This window comes from Poecilia reticulata, chromosome 10, assembly GCF_904066995.2.
Source record: "Poecilia reticulata chromosome 10, P_reticulata-male-v2, whole genome shotgun sequence".
Classification (NCBI taxonomy): Eukaryota; Metazoa; Chordata; class Actinopteri; order Cyprinodontiformes; family Poeciliidae; genus Poecilia; species Poecilia reticulata.
This window is the reverse complement of record NC_088839.1, coordinates 30,879,369-30,902,516: the sequence shown is the minus strand read 5'-3', so window position 1 is coordinate 30,902,516 and position 23,148 is coordinate 30,879,369. Positions and strand designations below refer to the sequence as shown.

At 36.6% G+C, this 23,148-nt stretch overlaps 1 protein-coding gene across 1 annotated transcript in view; it reads left to right on the top strand.

Moving 5' to 3' along the window:
* The window catches only part of rxfp1 (relaxin family peptide receptor 1), a 96,548-nt gene that overhangs the window by 39,168 nt on the left and 34,232 nt on the right, over positions 1–23,148 (top strand). The window contains exons 3-4 of the mRNA XM_008421077.3: positions 10,900–10,983; positions 19,545–19,650. Coding sequence (XP_008419299.2) covers positions 10,900–10,983; positions 19,545–19,650 — 190 coding nt within the window. The remainder of the gene's footprint in view (positions 1–10,899; positions 10,984–19,544; positions 19,651–23,148) is intronic.

Below are 23,148 nucleotides of genomic sequence, written 5' to 3'. Positions count from 1 at the left end.
GTTTAGAGTAAACAGTTGACCTAAAAGTCATGTTTTGAAGAAGCCAGAGTAACAGGAACATACAAACTCCATGCAGAAAGACTCTAGGCAAAAACTAAAACTAAAACTTTCTTGCTGCAAGGCAACAGTACCATCAACTACACCCAATGTTGGGGCTACCATGTGCAGCCCCAACATCTCTACCTAAGCTAGCATGAAAGGTAGGGTACTCACCAGAGAAGCTGCCAAGGGGCCCATTATATCTTTGGAGTTGCTGCAGTGATCTCCAGCTCAGGTGGGATAATATGTCAGCAGCACAACTCTCATCATGGATGCCACAAACCTGGTCTTTATGCAAGAGCAGCAGAAAAAAGATGCACCGTATGCCATAACCCATATAGGGGGCACTGCTACATGAGGAAGATGTACCTCTAGTCAGATTAGATAAAACAACTTTTTGGTCAAAAAAATGAAACTGCACATCACTCTGAACACACCAGAGAAGGAGGACAGTGGCAGCGTCATGCAGAGGTTTTGTTTTTCTTCAGCAGGGAAGCTGATCAGACTAATGCATACTAATGTGTTAGAATGGTCCAGGCAAAGTCCTGACCTAAATCAAAGGAGAATATTTTGTAAATTTTAACTTTAGAGATCTTCTACACATAGTTAAAGCTTGAGCTAAGTTGTACAGGCAGAAAGATTGTTAAAACCCTGGTCTCTCTAGCTTCAAAGCTGGTCGAGACACATCCTACAGGCCTTGAGACTCTAACTGCAGCAGCAGGAGGTCCTTCAGAATATTGACCTGAACAGAACTGCACACCATGTTTCTCAGATTGAGTTTCACAAAGACATGGATCACTTTCCTTCCACTACACAATGATGCACTAGTTTGTGTTATTATGTCATATTAAGTTCAAATAAAACACTGAAATATGAGGTTGGAAAGTTCAAAAGGTGTAAAATCCATAAAATCATAAAAAGAGAGCAGCTTTACTTGAACATAAAAATGTATTTGCATTATGAGGAAAACAGCTTTGCTCCCAAAGTGTCTGATTTGTTCTTGGTCATAGGCTGAAAGAGTTCTGCACTAGTTTTTATCACAACCTCACACATAATCAATTGTTTCCGTTTTAGAAACGCCTACAGATGACATAAACAGAGTCAGCTTAATAAACAATAACAACAGTTTTCCCTTCTCATCATAATCACAAAGCAACTTTACTTTCCATCTGTGCAGCACATGCATAAACAGCTTCTACCAAAGCTTTTGAGGGAAGACTGAAGTCAGAAAAAATTGTTTACAATGCCAGCACCAATCAATATGATAATCAATCTGCAGAGCTGAGGCGTCGTGCTCATTTGAGACAATTATAAACCATCAGGAAACGACTTACTCCCAGATATTAATGCTAACTTTATAAGATTCTGTAATTAAACAACATCCTTTGGGTTGGAGCACAACTTAATAAATCCAAAAGCATTTTGCTACCAGACTCCAAACGATTAATCAACAACGTGGCATCACATGAGTTGTTCTGTTGTGTTTCCAGGCTGATCTTTCGCTTTTTGCAGTGCTGTCAACTATAATCCTTTCTAAGGTTTTTCTTCCAGAAGCTACAGAAATGCAGGTGCATCAATTTTCTGCAGTAGCTTCATATCGCTGACCGTGAAGCTGCAGTGCAAGTGGCAAATGAGCCCATAAATCTAAGTCCTGCCCGAAACCCCATAACCAAAAGGCCATAGTGTTCAATGACACAAGGAATTATCCACTGCAGAAAAACTGTTCCTGTCTTTACATAGAGGAGAAGTCTCAGTGCAGAGATACCATGCTTCATTGTTGATGTATGCTTATGACCTGTCTCATCCAGAGTTCAGTGGGAGGTTTTGTGTCTCATCTGTTATAATAATGCACTATTGTGCAAGTTGGCCCTTAAGACAAACTGGGTTAATTTGTCGCTATGGTTACCCACATGATTATTCTGATCTAAATTCAAAGTCCCAACAAAACTAGTGCTTCATCATTCATCCTTAATTTAGTTCCTGACATTTTGCACCAGTTAGCAAATCATTCTTGGCATCCTGGAGCATTTACAGTCTGACCTTTGACTCTGTATTTACATGTTTTCTTTTCCCTGTTGCTTGTATTCATATAAACATGTTTTAGATCAGGGTTGCTCCAGGGTTGAGAGATGCTGTCCTGCAACTTCCCTTCTCTTACGTACATGAATTAAATTGATTTGCCGTTGCCAGACCTCTACAAAGCCGTATGACATGTGGATGAGGGTATTCAGCTATTTGATTCTGTTGTTGCAAAAAATATGCACCTAAATGTTACAGGAAGACAACACTGAATAAACAACCATGTCCAGGCACACATTTGTTCTTAAGGGCAATTTAGAGTTGGCATTCGATCCGACAAAGATCTGTTTGCTCTGTGGGAGGAAGCTGGAGGACTTGTAAAACTGAACTTAACTTTTCTACAAAACATAGTTTTTTTTAATACTCTTTTTCTCTTAAAAAATGACAACAGGAATTAAAAGCTACATTTTCTGCATATCTGCAATATTTTTCTGTGATATGAAAAAATCTGAAACTTTTAGGTGTGGCAATGCATTTTTACAGCAACGTTAAATAGAGCAAAGTAACTGCAGTCAGGAATACAGAAAATGGACATTGAGCCTCTTTCTTTTTATGAGAAACATCAGGATGGAAAATAGTTGAGATGAGATTTGATCCCTGCATTGATTATTGTTTAAGATCAATACCTATTTTTTGAAAAATGATTATTTTTCCACTGTGCGCTCCTCTGGAAGCTTGCATTCATATCACCCTCCACTATACATAGACCAAGATGTTATCCTTAATAAAGAGATGCTAAATTCTACTCAACATCTTGATGTGGGTTTGCAGTGGTCATAGCTCTTCACTGCCATTTGTTTTTGCATGTACAAACATCTATAAATTATTATAACAGATGATTTAAAAAACGTGTGTAAGATACGGTAAACCTGTGTATTTTGGGTTCAGTGCAACATGAAGCTGTTTGAGTAGCTGCCACTGTAAATTTATTCTGCTGGCGTTCAGAAAGTAAATCTGGAAATGTCTATTACAAAATTGTGTGGTTATTGAAATTTTAACATGTGGAGGAACAATTATTACCGCAAGATTTCAAGTTTTTCTTTTTTTTTTCTTTTTTTTTACAGCAACAAGAGATCAGCAAGAAAATTCATCAAAACATCAAAGCAATTCATTAATCAAAGCTGATTAAGAATATTATTTCTTTAGGTAATTTCTATAGAACTTAGAAATGTTTCCGCTTATATATTTTTGGGGTTGATTTTCTCAACCAGAATCTTAATTTTACTCATGTTCTAAAGCATTTGGATCACAGTAAACTTGTTAGTCAGATAGTCATCAATTGTCTCCTCCAGGGACTTTATCCTATTATCACTGATGCTTTACTTACACTTAATAGAGCTGCTGCGTTTGTGCAATAAAAGATTTAAAATTCACACCATTATTACCTTATCATGGTTGTATGCAGCCTCCTACCTCCTTTGAAGCTCAGCTCCTTTGTGAATCATGAAATGCTAATTATTATAATAGAGCGCAAAAGTTAAAGGGCAAGGCTTCACCGTCAAACATGAGCACATTGTTTAGCATCATTAGATATAATTGAATTATTCTTTTGAAACTAATTCTGTAAATGAAAAGATTAAAAATATAATTTCGGACCTTCAGTTCTGAAAGAAAGCCACATCGACATGTTGAGTTGAATTACACAATTCTGTGTATAGTTTCATAAAGTTATAGAACTTTATGATGATGTGTTGAAATAAAAAAAAATTGCCCATTAACAAAGTTTTTGCAATAGCATTGCATTACTTGGCATTAATTATTTTTATAATAAAAATATTGTTTGAATTATTTTTATAATAAAAATAATTCATAACCAGCTTCACATTAGAAATTACTATTTTGCATGAATGTAAAAAACATCTGTAGCATTTCAGTAACTAATTGCAAACAGCTTTTGCCTGTAATGTAGTTTCAGTTTGTATATTAGTAGACCATAAGCAGCACAAGGACAACTTCATCAAAGTTTCCCTTTTCTATATACTAGAAAAGTCAGTGATGTTGTTTATTGGGTACAAATGAGCCTGTTTCATATTAATTCTGCCGGACATCACCTCTTCACAAAGAGGACATCTCATTGATGAGACCACGATGAATTAGCATCTCAGTTGGAGGGAAAATGATTAAAAGCTTCAATAGAATTTTGGATGCATCCTCAAGAGCCTCCACTAGCTATTCAGGCTGAAGACCCATTTGGAGGATGACCAAGTTTTAATTAGTACATCAGTAAATTGAACAAACATGCTGATTTATTCATAACAAATATGAGATGTAGCACAGACTCATGAGTTGAATGAGCTCCCTAGTTCTTTTCTGTTAAAGCGAGGAGGGGTGTCGGCCCTGGAAGCAAGTTGCTCTGAGTTTTCGCTGTCAGCAAAGCCTCATAATTGTATTTCTAAGAGTTTGAATGGAGGGCAGGTCGACTTTCTTCTGCTTGTCGCTTTTTACTGAAATGCTCCACATTATCATGAAAATAAATAACAAAAATGTCCAAATGGAGCACATCACACTTACCAAATCCTAATCCAAACATGCATTTCCAATTTGATAGAATTTCTTGAAAGAAACCCTTTTTTACCTTTGAAAGATAAGGAGCAGTGGGGAAGTTTGGGGAAAGTAGAGTTAAATTGTTGCAGCAGAATTATTTAATAAACCAGTTTTTCTGCATAAAACGCAGCCTTCGGATGGACACACCGGTCAGCCCTGTGGTGAAAACAAGCTTTTTCCAGTTGTGCATCCATTTTGTCCAGGCAGGATTTTGAAAAGATCATTCATGTCATTGTTGTCTTACACTTTGAGTATTGATTAAAACTGTATTCTGGTGTAAGAAAGGCTGATCTTTCTCATCTTCAGCTTGTTCAAAATGCAGCTGATCGTTTTCTAACTGGATCACAGAGGGTCTCTGGGTGTTAACAAACTACTTTTAAATTCTCTAAAGTTTTTAAATGTCTTAATGGATCTGTCGGTCTGGCTTGCTGATGCATAGACTTTAAGGAAGAGTCTGCGACCTGCAGCTTTGGAGCTGCAAGTGGCTCGTTGGACCTCCCACAATGGCTCTTAACGTTGGCTAAAAATGATAAAGAACTACAAGAAAGAATTACACTTTCTTGTGGTTCTGCTCTTTATAGAGTATCCAGGAATAAATAAGACTGCTTAATTGAATTTATGCATCAGAAATCGGAGTGGTCTTCTGAAATAACTGTTTTATACTGTGCAGGAAGAAGTTACAGTAAACCGTGTATAGGAAATATATAAAATTATATTGTTTTTATTATCACAATATCAAGACTTTAGCTGACACTAGTTGCTTTGAAACAGTCATCTTCTATCCCTTAGTAGCCAAATAAAAGAATAATCCCAGTTTAATGAATAAAGAAATCAAGCAAACATAAAATGATTAACTACTGAAAGAGAAATTCCACCAGAACTGAGAAAGGAGCATCAGAGTAATAATATCTGATTAGAGGTTCGGTTTTTATCTCCAGATCTATCGGTGTCTCTGTAAGGATGTCTCTGAAATGCAGGGTTTTGCAAGTGAATTGAGTTCTTAATACCCGTCCTAAATCTGAGGGAAGATTTGGAGGAGAAGAAAAGGAGAATTCAAAAGAATTAACAAGCTCAAGGTGATCCATGAACTCTCTGCTCTGAACGCAGCTTTATCAGGAAATCAAACGCCGTCCTTGGTGATGGTTGTTATGATCACTTCTCAATAAACCAGACTGGATCCCTGGACCTTTGGTTCTTACTGTGGCCTTTTCCATCACCACTGACACTTTGAACAGGCCTAAAGGTTATTCTGGGGAAGGTAGGGGTGTCTTATCTGGCTCAAGTCTTCGAAGTTATGCAGAGTAGAAAGCCCTGCAAACTAGAGATAAAGAAGAAAACACTCCTTAAGAAGTGTCAAAGTGATGCTGAGCAGGTTGAAGTGTAGAGGAAAAACAAGACAGAGCTTTGCTGTAGCTTTAAACAAAGATTAAAGTCTCAAAAAGTTCAGCAAACAAAAAGCTATTTTTTTTATTCTCTGCCGAATGTTGAACAAGTTGATCAGACTTGATAAATCCAAGTGGGCTGTTTCTTGTTCTGTGTGGCTTAGTGTGCCCAAACTGTAGTCGGCATTAGAGAGCTCACAGATGTTTCTCTGTTTTAATGTCATTAGGCGCTGATCCCAAAAACATGTGCTCATGGAAAATTAGACACTCAAAGCTGAACATCCCCCCATCATTTTTAGAGAGGCAGTTCTGAAACACCAGATAATAACTTTTTGGATAAACAGCAGTCTATTTGTAAATATATGCAAAAATGCATTCATTTCAAAGCTTACTCTGTTTTAAACTATCAAAGAAATTATTAGCTTAGCGACTATTGTTCTGACTTTTATTGAAAGTCATAAAATTAATGAGAGACTACATATCTGTCATAAACATTGTATTGGACATGCTCACATATTCAGGAAATTAATTTGTGGAAAATAAGATTGATTTTAGCCCAGTTTAATATCCTGATGGTGTTATTCTGCAAATGTTTTGGCCAGAACAAAATGCATGCATGTGTGTGCATAAGTATGCAAAACACAGTTTACTCTGCCACCGCAGAGCAGACTGGACAGTACACAGTTGTCCAGTAGTGTGCAGCAATAGGTGTGGGAGGGGCAGTGCTTTGCTGCTCTTTGCATCCAGGGAAATCTCTGGTCCCTCTGAATGCTGCATCTTTAAACCACAGCAACTGCAGCTTGGATCTTAAATTGTGATGAGTTGTGCAATTGATGCAACAGTTTCGTAAATTTATCCACATTTTTATTCAAACATCAGTTAATAAGAGAGACAAACTCAGCTTTGTGTAGATATAGTTGGTATTTTGCTTTTGGAGGTGAAGAATAAGGTTTTTGTTCAAACTACAATCTTTTTTTTTATTTATTTATAATCAACCCTGAAGCCAACACGTTTAGTTTTTTTCTGAATGCATTTCCTTCCCCAGAGCTGAATGAAGTTTACAGAAGACAGAAAGCAGAGTCTCCCTGGTTTCACCTGCAGATGAAACCAGAGACTCATTGTGATCACTTTAATTTTCTCAGTAGTTTCCATGTCACTGAAGTAATCTGAATTATTCTGAGCAATCTATGAAAGTAACTGATTTTGAGTCTTAACGACCTACTTGTTGCTGATAAATGTTATATAACTGTTAATCTGTAATACCAACGGCAGCTTTAGATTTCACGAATGTGAATCTAAAATTGCCTGAGAAAAAAGACAGTACAGTGACTTAAGGATTAATTTCTGGCTGATTTAGCAAATTATTATAAGCACCGTGCTTCCTAAAAAGCAAAGAAATGCTTCCGAAAATAACCTGTGTGGGGTTTTCTCTGGAGCCTGGATGTATGTGAATAGTGTGCCACAATAAGATGCATCTGTTTTGTGAAATTCACCATCAAGGAGTGAGGGAGGCAAAAACAGGATGATTTGTATATAATTTGTGTAAATGCAGTTTTACATGTTAAAGTGTATTCAGAAAGCTGTAACTTGCTCTGAGAAACTTTTATGAGATGATGAGCCTTTAGATAACGTCTGGAAGAAATGAAACCTTACAATGACATTTGGGATCAGAACATTGGCATTTGAGGTTAAAGTGAGAATAACGACTTCTTGGAATAAGACGGTTCTTCATCCTGACCAGAGTATTCAGCTCAAAGTAAAGAGAGATATCTAGTTTGATCAGAGTCTAAACTCTTGCACTAAGTTTTGACTTACTGATTCTGATGGTGGTCGTTGTTTATTTTGTATGTTTTTTCTGATTCCGTTGAATGTTCACCAGATCACCACAGCCTGGTGGTAGCAGAGTAACAACAGATGAGCCATGATGCTCATCAATGTGGTTTCAGTTGCTAACATGAGCAGAAAGGTTTCCACATGTTGGGAATGAAGCAAAGGTCACTGGAAAAAGTTTGGTGCCAAACTTGGCAAAAGCTGTCTCGCTTTCAACAAACTCGACACGACTATACTGATTAAAAACATCAGCTGTGGGGAAAAAAGGAACAACTGAATGACTTTAACCTCAAGGTTTAATTTCTTACTCTACAATTATGTTTTTCCAAGTGATTTCTCTTTTCTCCTGACAACCACTGTTATTTAAAAGTTCACAGCTGACGCTGCCCCTTTTGAACTTTACCCAGAAATGTAGATTTTCCAAATTGTCGGGGCAAACCCATAGTCTCTATATGTGAGAAAAGGTGAAATGAGTTCCTTTGATAGCAGATTGAGAAACATGTTGCATTCAGTGGTGTTCTGCACTTTTGTGAACCTTTCCATGACATTTTAGAAGTTATTATTCTAGTTTATCCTTGAGCAGTTAGTGCAGATGAAGATACACCAAAGTGGTTAAAGAGCATCTGGCTGCATCTGCTTCTGCATTGTGAAGCTCGAACATCGTGACACATTTTTTAAATGAGCTAGTAGCAAGCATGTGTGGGAACACCATTATTATTTGGATTCAATTAATTTTCATGAATTTACAGCATCTGTTGAAATTTAGTTGGGTAAATGTTCAACAGATTGCCATCATACCTTTCTGAACATATGCTTTTCATTTGCAGTTTGAAAATATAAAACAGAAGCCGTACATATAAAATGTGTTTTCTTGTTAATTTTCTATTTTTATTATCTTTCTAAAGGTGTTTATTGTACATTTAAGTTACAAAATTAAATAAGTTGACTGCTGTTTTGCATGTCCAGGATTTCTCTTTTTTTATTGGATTTTAGTCCTTATTTATTTACTTTACCAATTCAGATTATTTTGCTTCCTTCTTTATGCGGCTTCAACTTTGCACCTTTCTGCTTCCCTTAAAGGTAACAAGTAATGCTGATTTTGACATCTGCATTTTACTCAGCAAGTTAAAACTAACGGGTGTGGGTGTTTTGGCAAGGGAAGCTATTCAGGGAACAGAAAACCGCTACAGGTGCTGAACTGGGACAACTCGGGTCATCATGGGTTCGGAAGAGGAAAGAAACATTTAAATACCTCCTTTTGTTTCTGAACAAAATCTAAACAAAAATGGCTTCAAATTTTACTCTAATTTTAAAAAATCAGCTCTTAATTTATTGTTTTAGGTACAGTTCATCATTTGCATCAATCCTAAAAAGACGAACTGAAACCATTTATTGAATCGCCAAGAACTACAAGGAGAGTTTCAACTGCAGTAAATAAATCTTTAGCACACTCTAAGGTTGCCACCAGTGCAAAGTTTGCTCAGGAATGGCAGAGGACATGTGTGCTTCTGTTCTGCACACACCCTGAGACTTTTACACGCTGGACAGTCAAGGAGGACAGTAAAGAGTCACTTCTCTTCCAGAGTAAAACATAAAGGATAGACTGACATTCTGCAGAAAGTAACCGGATTGCGCTGAGGAGGACAGGGATAAAATTGTTTTCAACAATGAACCGCCCTTTAGACAGCTTAAGGCACCTGGAAAAAGAATGATCTCGATAACATAATGGAGCAGGCCCACAAAAAATGGCCTGAAAAGGATGAAAACATCCCCCAGCAGCAACTTTTCTCAACTGTCCAGACTGTTAAGTGATGAACAATAGTTCCTCCAGCACGATGCAGCACCTACCTTGAGTGATTGACTGAATAACAGACTTCTGCAGCACCTGTGGCCAGGAAGTAACTTGAATCAGGTGCACTGGAGCAGAGACATCTAAGGGCTATCCCACACCTCATCCAAAGCCAAGCAGTCACATGGTTGTTAGATTTCTGTATTTTCACAAGCAGAACAGTTTACATCATGCCCTATGTAAACTGTCAGAGCAATAACTTCTCTGCAGACAGCCTCTACGAAGAACAACTTTGCAATTTCCATCCAGGAATGTTTAGCTGTTTGGCAATCTTTGTGAGTATCTTGTGAAGAGTCATGCAAATGTACGTAATTTATCGCCATGTCTCATAAACGCTCTTCAAAAGTATTCATGTCTCCTGCAGAAACATAAGCAAAATAGTGGAAATGGACAAGTTGAAGCAAAATATCAACTTTGCTGTTCGAGAGTATATCTGCATAAAGTACGGCAGTAAACCTCTGACCAATCACACAACACATTGCCCTGCTCTGTGTGAAATAGTTTGACCCAGGTCTGGTGTCTCTAAGAAAGAGGACGAGAACGTCTCCATGCGAAGACAGTTACGCAGTTTTTGAATGACATTTCGACTCTTTGAATGAAATATGGGAAAACATGGGACAGTGAGTCCTGAATCCATCTATTCCCGCTCATCTCTGCGGGGTCTGGTGTCTGTCTGCAGCAGTTATTGTGGGTCCATGACAGGTCAACACAGAACAAAGATTCATGCACATACATGGCTAAGGACAATTTAGATAAACCAGTTAAGCTCACACTAATGTTTGAACTTCAAACTCCAAACCAAGACCGTCTCGCTGTGAGGCAGCAGTGCTGCCAACTGTCCCTCCATGCAGACCAGGACTGAGTGCCCTGAATCTCCAGTGAGAATGTGTTGTCCCTTTGTAGGAAGTTTATGTAACTTTTAATAAAAGCCTTTGAAAGGTATTAAATTTTGATCACTAAACTTCACTGCACCAGAACAAGATCTTAGAAAAAAGCACTAACACTGAATGTTCCTGAGTCTGAAACAAGCATCTGGATGACAGGAAAGATGTGGGTTTAAATAAAACAAGATGAAAGAAAAAGGTATAATTTTATTACTTCCTTAGCTGACATGAAAACAATTTTGAAGGACAAATAATGATTTCCAATTTTTTTGTCATTTTTCTTCTATTTCAGGAGACAATAATGGATGGCCGCACCTTTTTGACAAATATTTTGGCATGCCGAGTCACAATACCAGGACCAAGTCCAACGTGTGCTGTAAGTATTCTCTAATGTGTTTAAAGCCATTTTTTACACAGAGTGAGGTGAGAATATGGTGTTGGCAGGGTTTTTGGAAATACACAATTATGTGTGTTATGTATTGCTTTAGGAACAGTATCGGTTTGGGTGCAGACAGGAAATGTGCTGGATATTTTGCAAATTTTGGCCAGTTGTGAGAAATGTTTACTCATATGATCTGTTAACTTCTAAAAAGATGAGAAGCAGCCAGATTTAGTTGAGACACTCAGGATTTAATGATGGTTCTGCTGCAGATTCCTTTTGTGTAGGTTTTTATTCTGTCATTAGAGGCCACCCGTTGATGTCGGCTGTAAACATTTATTTATTTATTTATTTATTTTGCATTCTCCCTAAGTAACTACTCAGTTTTTCACAATGTGATCTTCACAGTAGGAGGGTGTTCTTTCTTTCATCTCTGAATGTCTCTGTTTCCTGCCACTGGCTTATTTGTGAGAATAAAGCAAAAGAGGGGGAAAGGATTTAGGGAGAGTAGGTTTGCTTTGGTGTTATTGAATGTAAACCCATTCTGAATGTGCATCGTGCCTCAACCCATGTTATTTGCGTCAAAAATCTCCACCAGCAGTGGAAACTGACTGCAGAAAACACAATTACCCAATCACTAGTGGTCTTCAAAGCACCTCTTGTCACATTTAAGAAGGTGCATGCATAACACTTTCATTTTGTCCATTAAGCATGAGCGTCAATCCATTTTAAAGAAAATCTCTCGTAAATGAGTAACAAAAATGAGCTTCGAGTTTTAGGATAACATTTTTTACAGTTGAACATTCAGAAAATCTGAACAGCTGAAGCTTTTTATCAGTAAACTTCACACAGTCTGAGTCACACTTAACACCAGGAGCAGACTGGCAATCTTTCTATTCTGGTCAAGTCTAACAGCTTTCCAGTGTGGTACAGTGGCCTGCCTGGTTCATTCATCAAAACCGTTTGAGTGCCTCTAGGAGAAGAGAAAGTGTGTGTGCATGTGCGTGTGTGTGTGTGTGTGTGTGTGTGTGTGTGTGTGTGTGTGTGTGTGTGTGTGTGTGTGTGTGTGTGTGTGTGTGTGTGTGTGTGTGTGTGTGTGTGTGTGTGTGTGTGTGTGTGTGTGTGTGTGCGTGCGTGCGTGCGCGCGTGCGTGCGTGTGTGTCACAGCAGTGTGTGAACGCCACACAGTCATATTTAATGCAGTAGAATATGCTTCCTGATGAGGCTCATTTGTTAAAATAAAAAATGCTTTTTTAAAAACAACAACCTTCAACCTGGCATTAAGCATACTGTTAGTTAAACCCACATTTCTTTGTTATATTTAATTTTTTTATTGGTCTAAGGTAATATTCTAATTTTAAATGTCAGATTTTCAGCAGAAAGTCATCATAATTAACAGAAGTAATGACTGAAAAATAACAATCTGTGTGTAGTTGATTTATATAATGTGTTTCACTTGGTAATAAAGTTATAAAGTTAACATTTTAATTTATTGAGATGGGTCTGTATATATGTGTAGCCGAGGTAACGGGCGACATGAGCAAAAACGGCTGTTCATGTACTGTACATGAAATGTACTGTTTAAAACAGTACAAAGGAAATGTACAAAAATGAAATGTATAAAAGTTAAAAGAATTTGAGTTAATGAGCAGTAAAATATTAAAATATGTTCCTTCTAAATCAACTGCAGAAATAAACTCACTAAAAACAGTCTGATATTTTTCCCATGTTTGTGTAGATACACATACATACACTACACTTACTGTTCCATTCATGCTTTTTTATTTCCAGTAAAATATGTATTTGTACTTGATTTCTGTACGCTTGTGATTCTGAAAACAAAAGCTGACAGCTGAGAGAGAATCTTACAGGAACTAATGCTCTGACTCTTCAAGCCGAGTTTGCGGCTGTGAAAATCTCTTTTCATTTCTTGAATGCTGGACGTAGCGTTTTCCCTGACCTGTCTGCTCTCTTCCTTGGTCTTTATGATGCTGCTTGTTTCTTAATGTTCTCTGAAAAACTCTGAGGTCTTCGCAGAAAAGCTACATTTTATTAAGGCAATAGGTCACTCTGGACTTTATTTAAAATTATTTTTAGGGTGAAATGGATCTTAATTTGAAGTGCACTTCAAAAAGTGATAAAAATATTTAAATGTTTGCAAGGTTCTTTGTATTGTTGAGATTTACTTTCCTTCGTTTTTCTTCCAATCCAACATCCTAACCCGTCACTACTTGCAGCCATTTCTGTATTAATTACATAAAGCAATATTGGACCAATCTATTGCTTTTTCTGAAAAAGCAATACAATTTTAATCTGATTAATACATTAGAATCTCATTCATTTTGTCAAACTAGATTATCAATATTCTCCCAGTCAACAGTTAATACATTTGTTTTCTACATGAAGTGACAAAGCCATGAATATGTGTGTGTTTAGTCACCATGCATGTTGTTGAAGGCCTGCTCTTTGACCAGCTGTGGGGGAACTACGTTAAAGACAGTGATTTTGGTCAATCCATGGCATCAACAAAAAGCTCTTAAGTCTGTAGCTTAAGTCAAAACCCAGCAGGAAATCACTACTTCCTGAGGAGAGGATCAAAGGTATGCGTCCGCTGATGATAGCATTATGGCAGCCAATGACACTATGCTAACAGTATGCTCTTTTTCTCCAGACACCCAAAAGTTTTCTCAATCTGTCTTTCTTATTCTACAACAATTTTCAGCCTCTCAGAGGTAAACAAGACTGGGAAGAGGGTTTTTATCCTTCACAGGTTTGAATCCTGTTTGAATCTACGTTTAATGTGTTGGCTCTGAAGTAGCACCAAGTTTAATTCATTGTTTCATTAAAGTTAATGATCGGATGTGCAGCCAGAGAACTGGAGATCGCAAACGTTTTCTACACCAGTGACACAGAGTTGATTTCAACATGACAGCATGCAAGTAATTTTCAGTGTCTTGTGTTAAGATTCTCAGCAGGCGAGGCTTTCGGTGTCTAACATTCCCGTCTCTTTTCGTGCTTCTGCATCTTTTGAGGCTATTAGAGGTCATTCAGCAGGCTGTGAAAATAATGTCGCCCACCACTCAAGAGGTCTCAGAGCTTGGCTTTGTTTATGCTTCACAGACGCAGTGCACGTATCCTTGTTTGTGTCTCATATGCATGTTGACTTCCTCTCCTGACTGTGGTAAAAGCAGCCGCCACAAAGCGCTTAAAGTTGAAGCACTTTGGACTTGCCTCTTGGGCATAAGCCGAAATATCCTGTGTTTGGTTTGATTTACAATAATTTATGTTGTATTCTAGAAGAAAACAAGCTCAATGCTTTATTATATTTTTATTTTCTTCTGTGCTTTCAACTATGTTTGTCAGAAAATCCTGGTTTCCGTTTTTTGTTTTATTTTACCTCATCTTTTCAGGGGGTTTTATATTTGGAGATCCATTGTTGTTGTTTTTTTTGTTATAGAAATTTGTGATCTGTCTGCATAGAAATCAGGCAATTAAAGGTATAATGTGTTCATGAAAAAGCATTTTTCAGACTAGACATGTTAGAACCATGTGACTCCAAGTTTTCTACTCTTCTCTTCACTTTGCATAAAGTTGAGCAAATATTCATATAAACTTAGTAAAGTGTGTCACCATTGTCAGATCTATATTTTTCCTGAATAGTGACATTACATTTTTATCTGCTTGACAAAAAAATCTGTTCAAGATTTTCTCCATTTTTTGTACTGAAGAATATCAACATTAGTGTTCAGTTTAAAATGATTCAGCATTTCACTTCTCCAGTCCAAAGCAGTTCTGAACCGTACTGACAAGGTGTACCTTATAAAATGTCCTGAATATGCATATCTTATCAGAAGTAATAAAAAAGAAAAAAGATGTTTTGTGAGTGACCAGATCTGGAGATATATGTGTATGGACAAAAAAATAATGCAATTTATGTCTCCAGACATCCTTTTTTCAAATGTGTTTATCTAAAAGACAAAAAATATATAAACATGTCTAAAATGTGTTTGAAATTTTGAAGTTGAGCTGAACTGAGCTGGTCTACATGATAACCCTTTTTGGAAATCATTTTTCATCATTCAGATGAGTCATTTTGTTTTCTGCTGTGTCATGGCTGCCAACAGGAGGCTTTAAAAACAATATTTTGCTTCCACTGTTTAGCATTCTGAGTCTGCATCACTGGAGGAGGTGAGCTGCTTATCACCGAGCAGGTCAACGTGAATCCAATCTGCCATCATTCTAATACTTGCATTCACATAAAGTGAATAGCATGTGAGAGATGTCTTCCTCAGTTATTTATAGTTATCTTATAAATAACTATAAGATAAGATCATAACTATAAATGTCTTCCTCAGTTATTTATAGCTATCTTAGCAGAGGGGTTGTATATAAATTATTATATGGTAACAGGACCAACCTATTGGGCTTTGCAAATATATTTATACCATATTTATACATGTATTTTATGTGACCAACACAAAGTGCAACATCATTGTCACATCTGGAGGAAACTTATCATTCCTACATTACCACAGAAGAAGAAAACATGTTGCAGAATGCATCCTGGGTGTCGCTCTTTCGACATGTCATGTTGTTGAGCAGTTTATTGACACCTGTTTTCTGTCCTTTTTATTTCAAGAGGAGTCACGTGTTTGATGAGTCATGTAACCTTGAGCCTCATTCAGTCATAACTGTCTATTTTTAAAGAACCAACTTTAAATTAAATTCTTTAGTGATCTACCCTGACTCATCAAACTGATTTTATCAAAGTCTGATAAACATGACAAATGTTTAAAACACCAACAAGGTCATTCCTAAAGAGCTGTTGGCTAAACGACGTAACAAAGTGGATGGATTTGTTTCTTCGTCTTTATGTTTCCTCAGATGGAAAGATTTAACCCCAACAGTCGTTCTGTCTAAACAGTCATCACTCTGAAACTGGAAGTCATGTTGTTCTCTTGGCACAAAGCTGTGGCTCCTAATCCCCAAGATACATTCATGGAATCAAGATTTATTTGTAAATGGAAGCACAAAAATAAACGGCGAGTGAGAGACATATTTCCATAAACTCCAGAAACATTTAGCTTCCAGACTCCACAAATGATAATGTATCTTAGGTTTGATTTTTTTTTTTTGCAGTAGAGAGTAAAACATTTGACTCAGGATTTAATATGGAGGATGGGAAGATTACAACACATTTACCTTCTGTCATATTGTATCTTCTTAGTTGTTCCTTTTTTTTTTTAAATCCAAATTTCATTTTGTGGCCCAATTTCCTTATTTTACAAACCAAACTGCACAATAGTTTCTCAAGGCCAAAACAATCCAAAGAAAATCCTATGTGGCCCAGAAACTGTTGTTCAAGACAAATTAACAAACAAGTGTGCAAGACATTAATTATTCAGAAATTGGTGGTTTGATACATATTTATAGTTGTGCAGGCATCCTGGATAATATGTGAAACACAAACAGAAATCTTTACAGTACACATACAATCTATTCCCTGCCAAGGTTATAATTTTAACTTACAATGTGACACTTTTCAGTCTGGTAGAAGTAAATATATTTCCAAACAAAGTATAACTAACTGCGTATGTTTGTAACTTAATGGATGGATATAAAATGTCATCTGATGTTAAATTTACACTTCAGGAATATTTTCCAAACAACACCAAGCCCAAACTTGGTTGTTAATTTCCTTCTGTATTTTTTTGTGTCGTGAAACCCAAATTAAATTGGCTGCCTTCCATCTGAGCTGATCCAGCGCAGCACAGGGAGGTTTGGGGCCATCAGCTGTTTATTTCAAACAGCCAACTCATTTATTGCCAGTGAAAGATTCCCCAGCTGCTCTACCCTCAATTACTACTAGAACAGCTGTAATCTCTTATCTGGTTAGCGTGAATGGACCTCCAGCCATAATTACTTACACTTATTGCGGTCAGGCCAGCGGCTGTTTGGACAGTGATAAAAATTATTGCATTTCTTTTTGCACAGTGAAGATTGGACTGACTAAGATAAAACATGTTGGAGAAGAGTCTTTTTAGATGCTTATGCCATATATAGAAAAGACTGTATAACTGTGTGCCATCAGTTTTAGTGCAACTTATTTTAGGATCTAATTTATTGACATGTTATTGATTTAAAATCTTTCCATCATGAATTTTTAGCTATTTAAAAATCATGAAGATTAATCTCTATTCTGGTTGGTTATATACTGTGTTTAACAGCATTAGCTCTGGTTCAGTTTGGTAAAACATCCCAGACCTTGATCCTGTTCAGTTCACACATTTAATGAACATAAATGCAGTTATTTAACATTCCTTCACTAAGAATCAAGAGCATCTCTTCTTATGGTGAATGCTAATCATGCTGGTCTGAGATAACTCCACAGCTTCCTATTTTTATTAATTTGGAAAATTTGTGTAATATAGGAAATAAAACTTTGATGAACCATTTCAAAACTTTTCACATGTAATGTTACATTCATGTTTATTTAGATTAAATTAGCTGAAAAAGAAAAAAACTTCCAATAATTTGATTATCCTGAATCTTGAGATCATTATTTTAAACTCTTCCCAAACGGTTTAGTGTTCAAAACTAAATGGTTTGTTTTCATACCTACTCTAAGAAATTTGTTATGATATTTGGATTAGAGAACATTTTTCACATAACTTTTTATGTTTTTTCATAACAGAGATAACAAACAACATACTTGTAAACAGTGTGTAGTTTTATGATACTACTACACACAGAATAGCATGTAGTTTGCAGCCCACAGAAAAAAAAGTGAGCAGCAGATATCATGAAGGAACCATCACGTACTGAACATATATGGATTTAGATTTTAGAAATGCATCTACATCCTGTTTCAGGATAAAGAAATAAATGTTTCTTTATTTTCACTCCAAGGTATTTTTAGCAATCTTTGCTTTGATTGACTGACTTCTTTTTTTTTTTTTTTTTGCTCTGGCTTGGGCTTAAGGGTTGTTTCCTTGAAAATGTGAAGCTTATAGGAGATTTTGGCTCTCTACCTCTGCACTTTGTTTAATAAAACCATAATCTGAGCATATTTTCAGCATATAAGAAGCTTGTTTCTGCATTACCTTTGACAGATTTGGCCACACCAGCTTAAAAAGGCATGTTGTGTAATCAAAGCATTATGGAAACGGTCACAATAATTTAGGTATTCATGTTGGGGATTTCTGCTGTGTTTCTCTCAAAGCTCAAAATAAAAATATCCATACATGAAATTAAGACTATGGACATCAACTGAGTTTCTTTTTGTTTTGTTTCTTCATTCATTTTTGGTTTCCTTTTTGGAGCTTTTCACTTGCAGCTGATTGTTTTTTTTTTTGCCCAAATTTTATCTCTGACTCTTCAAAACTTTCAGGTTGGATGCATCAGGCATATGAAGCTGAAATGGATGTTTTTTTATTCAGAGCACATTTGCAACATGCACAATTTAAACCAAACAGATTTGTCTAGATTTGCAATCAACATGTTGAATTATCCCTGTGATTATTCTGCCTGACTTGGCTCCCATGCCCTTGTCTATCCGCTTTAACTCACATTTGAGAATCAATGAAACAGATATGCTCATTAATCTATTCATCAATGCAAAACTGCATAAAAATGTTTAACTTATTGCCTTTCAGCAACAACATATTGCATAAGCAGTTGCATACATTTTGCAACCTTTTTCCATCTTGCACCTGAAATGGTTGTTGCTACTTTCATACCAAGTAGTCAGGTGTTAAGCTGAACTATATTTGCAGCTAAGTGGCACGCAGTATGAATTAGCTATTTAAAAATCATGAAATGGAGCCAATTATAATAAAAGATGGGACATTTCCTTCCTGCGTCTCATTTTGATGACATTACTTGTTTGTTGGAAGTTTTCTTGTGCTCTGAGCATTGTTAGGAAACCTTACCAGAAATTAGAACAAAATAGAAATTATTGAATAAAGTCACAGTTGAGGGTTCATAAAAAAAACTCATCACTAAGGAAATTTGCTCTTTAGAAGTATTTGTCCAAGATCACATAATTTCTAATCAATAATTAGAATACTATTTGAAAGTCCATGTGTTTTAGAAACTTTACCTCCAACTGAAACATATAAAATGTGCTATAAAAATAACCTTGATTGATTGAAATATGACTTACTGAAAATGTGTAATTATGTGTGTTAAAATGTGCTGTTCAAATAAAACCTTTTATAAACATTTTGTTGCTTATTTTGCCCTCAAATACTTCCAGGTGTGATGGATTTTTACCCACAGAGATAAATAAATATCCTGTTTTAGTAAATTACATCTTTCATATTTAAAAGGTCAGATCCAAATTGTAATTGTTCATAAAAGCTGGGTTAACCTTCTAATTAAGTTTTTGTAAAACTCTGCTTTACTTTTTTTCCTCTCCTGGTGGTTTAATCTGTAACCTTTCATTCTTCAGCAGGTTGTCATTCCTGCCAGCAGCTCCACTCATAGCTCTGCAGGATGACCATTTGATTGACATGTCCTCTGATGTCCTTTTCCCGCCCCTGTCCCCCGTCTCGCAGTGCTGGGCGTCGTTCCTGAGCTCTGCCAGTGCCGAGACCTGGAGCTGGACTGTGACAGCGCTCAGCTAAGAGAAATCCCCGTAGTGGCGATAAATGTCACCGTGATGTGAGTAGAAAATAACCCCTTCTGTTTTAGGGATGGCCTTTTTTCAGCTTCATAAAGCTCAACAAGTCATTCATCAAAAGCTTTCACTGTCATTTCTTATTGGAAGTGTTGTCATGGATGTCTGCCCTCAAGGACCCCATGTTGGGGGGGAAAAGGTGAGGGCCTGTCGTTGTTGAAAAACGTACTCAAAAACAGAAAAGTGAAGCCTTACCTTGACAAGTGTTTTCACTTTTTCTACTGCGTAATAACCACATAACCTAAATTAACCACAATTGTACTTTCTTAGTTGATATTCATATCATATAAAAATATATTTTTTGAGCATTTAACAGTTTCAGTGGAGAAGAAGCTAAAGATGATCAGTTCAGTCATCTGAAAAAAACACACTTTTAGATTTAGGGTTTTACGAATCAAACTAAAGTTTGATCTGCTAAAAATCAGCCCCTTATTGAGAAATGATTGCTTGTTGGAGGTGTGGACTCTGTTGAAGTTCTAGACAATTGAACCTGATTGTACCTAATTGCTTTTGGCCATGACGTATGTAATGCACTACAGCTCAATGAAGCTTTGCAGCTAAAATGTTTTAAATGTTTCCTATCCTCCAGTTTTAATTGCTCAATATTTGAAAGTGCGAACAACACGGACTGAATGGCTTCATTTACTTCCTCTACTGCCATTTCCAAACTACAGCCCTATACACAGATTGCAATTTGAAAACAGCTAGAGCTGAAGAAACAGCTAGCTAAAGAAATCAACCTCAATGGGAGAAATCCAAGATGGAGCATTGAAGGGAAATAAAAATCAAGCGGAACGAGGAGGTGAGCAGACTGACTAAAAATTATTTATAAATCTAGTCTGAAGTGCACAAAACACAACAGATTCCACACTGTAGTTAAACAACAACAAAGGAAAAGTGTAAAATAATTATCCAGTCACTTAAATAATCACATTGGCAACAACATCAACATATCTGTATGATTTTATTCTTCTGTTATGACTGTGTGGAGACTGGAAAGTTGAAATCTTCACGTGTTTGTTGCTCTGCTCACTTAAGGTCCCACTCCAGGATTTCAAGGTTAGGTCAGAAACTTGACTGGATCATTTTTTTCAGCCATTCTGTTTCAAAATTGCTGCTGTGTTTAGGATCGTTGTTCTGTTAGTAAAGCAGTTTGAGCCTGAGCTCAAGCTGGCAGACAGGTGACCTGAGTTGACCCCAGAATATTTTAGTATACAGAGGAGTCCATGATGACTGCAAAGTACCCTGATAGTGTGGCGGCACGTCATGACTGACTGTCAGAGTCGGGTGTTTATTGTGTTTAGTTTTCTCCAAACGTGGAGTTCTCCATTTTGGTTACGTCTGTCCTTTGGACTATTTCACTTTGTTACTGCAAATCTTTAAAAACTTTTTAAAGTAGCATGGAATTGCGACATGAAAGGCAAAACATTCATGTTTTCAACACTTTATTTTACAATTAAAAGTTTGAAAAGTGTGTTGTGTCTATTTAGTCTACATAAAATCCAGCCAAACCTCGTACCTTCAGAAGTCACCTAAATAAAGCGGTTTAATTTAATCTCAGTAAATGTTCATTTTATGGCTACTTTATGTAAATCTGTAATGAAATTCAAATAAAATATACTTTGCCACAAAATGTGAAAAAGAATAAAAGAGCAAGAAGACTTTTGGAAGGAACTACAGCTGCTGAGTTTTTGTCATGTTGCTTGTCTGACCTTGGGCTGACTTTGCTGGCATGTCCACTTTGGAGAAGATTGGCGGCTGTCTCTAATGGCTTCCACTTATAAATAATCTATGTCACTGTAGAATGATGGACTTCAGATTATTTGGAAGTGACTTCATAATTCTCCCAGAAACAATTGGTTCCTAAATGTCACTTCTGATGTCTTTCCCGATGGCAAGACATCTGCAGACCTGCCAAATCGTCTGGTTATTAATAGGTTGTCACGGTGATCAGGATAAGATACTCAAATTAATTTGATCAGCATCTTTCCCATGTTGGCTTTTGTTTATATTATTGTGTTTTTGTATCCTCCTTGCTAGATTTAAATAATCGTACCACCTACTAAAAGAAAAGACAGTTTTCCAGATATCAGCAGGTTGTACATCATTTCTCTGTAACTACCTCCACGTCTCGCTTGCGCTAAAGTCAACGCCTTTCCACAGTGAGACTGTAAAGGCTGAGAGGAGAGTAATTTAAGTTCAGATTGTACCTCTGCTCCTATATCTTTGTAATGACTCTGTTGATTCTTCCAGCCATGTACTTTTCAGCTTTCAAATCTCACTGATTTCATTCATCAAGACTCTCCCAGCAGATGAGGATCTTTTCTGTAGTTTCACCAGACCTGCATTTATGTTCAAAATTATAGCAACCTATTTTTTTTTTAACTGAGTAATGTTATGGCTCTGATTTTCATACAAATGGGTTGGAAACTGTAAACATGAGTAAAAACCTACCGATACATAAAACGGCATCTGTTTTTCCATCTCAAACATCTACTGTATAAACTTTAAAGTGGTCAAAGGTTTTGCTTTTATCAGCTCATGAAATGTTGGACCATTTTTGTTAAAGTTGGTCAGTGTGTTCGTAAACAAATGGTAACATATTTGGGTTGTTCTTTCAACAATAAAGGTGCATTAAGGGGGTTTTGGCAGACTACTTGACTTTACATTTTCATCTCCTAACTGTTGCAGTCCTTCACATGTAACTGTAGATCTTTAACCACTATGGAGCTCATCACTGGTTAAATGTTTGCACGAATGCTGGTTTTCCATTTTTTTCTAGCTTTTGTGGTTTAGTTTTGTGCCAAAAAATTGATTCACACAAGAATCCCGATTCTCATGTGAATCGATTTTGCTGCAGCGAAACAGAGGATACAGGGAGGGAATAATTCTATATAAGCTCTGAATATTATTCAGAACTTGATAAATGCAAATAAGACACTTCAATGTCTCCATGTGTCATTATGCTTTGCAGAGCAGAATGACCATAATGATCCTTTGCATGCTTATAGATTTAAGCAGAAATAATTATGAATAATAGTTTTTAATTGAATATTGATTTTATCAAATTGTGGCACCAAAAATCAGAATCAAGTCGAATCATGACCCAGTAAAAGACTCCCAGCTCTACTTAGTTTCTGCTTTTTCAGATCATTTTATCTGGGAATGCTATCATGTTCTACACTTTATGTGTTCCTTAATTAAGCCCTGCTTTAGTTCTGAATTATATATGGAAGAACCAATTTTATTCAAGTGTTCAGAGAGGAATGTATTATAACCAGCAAGTCCTGCCTTCACCCTGAAATGAGAGCCACTTGTTTGACCCCTCTGTTTCACAGAATGAATGGCTTCACTGATTGAGCTCTGCAATCCTGGTATTTTAAACACACCCCTTTTTAATTAATGATTTTATTATGCAGAATTGGCACCATGCACGTCTGGTCTGTTGATTTTCAATTGCTCTACAGCTACTGGTGCTAAAA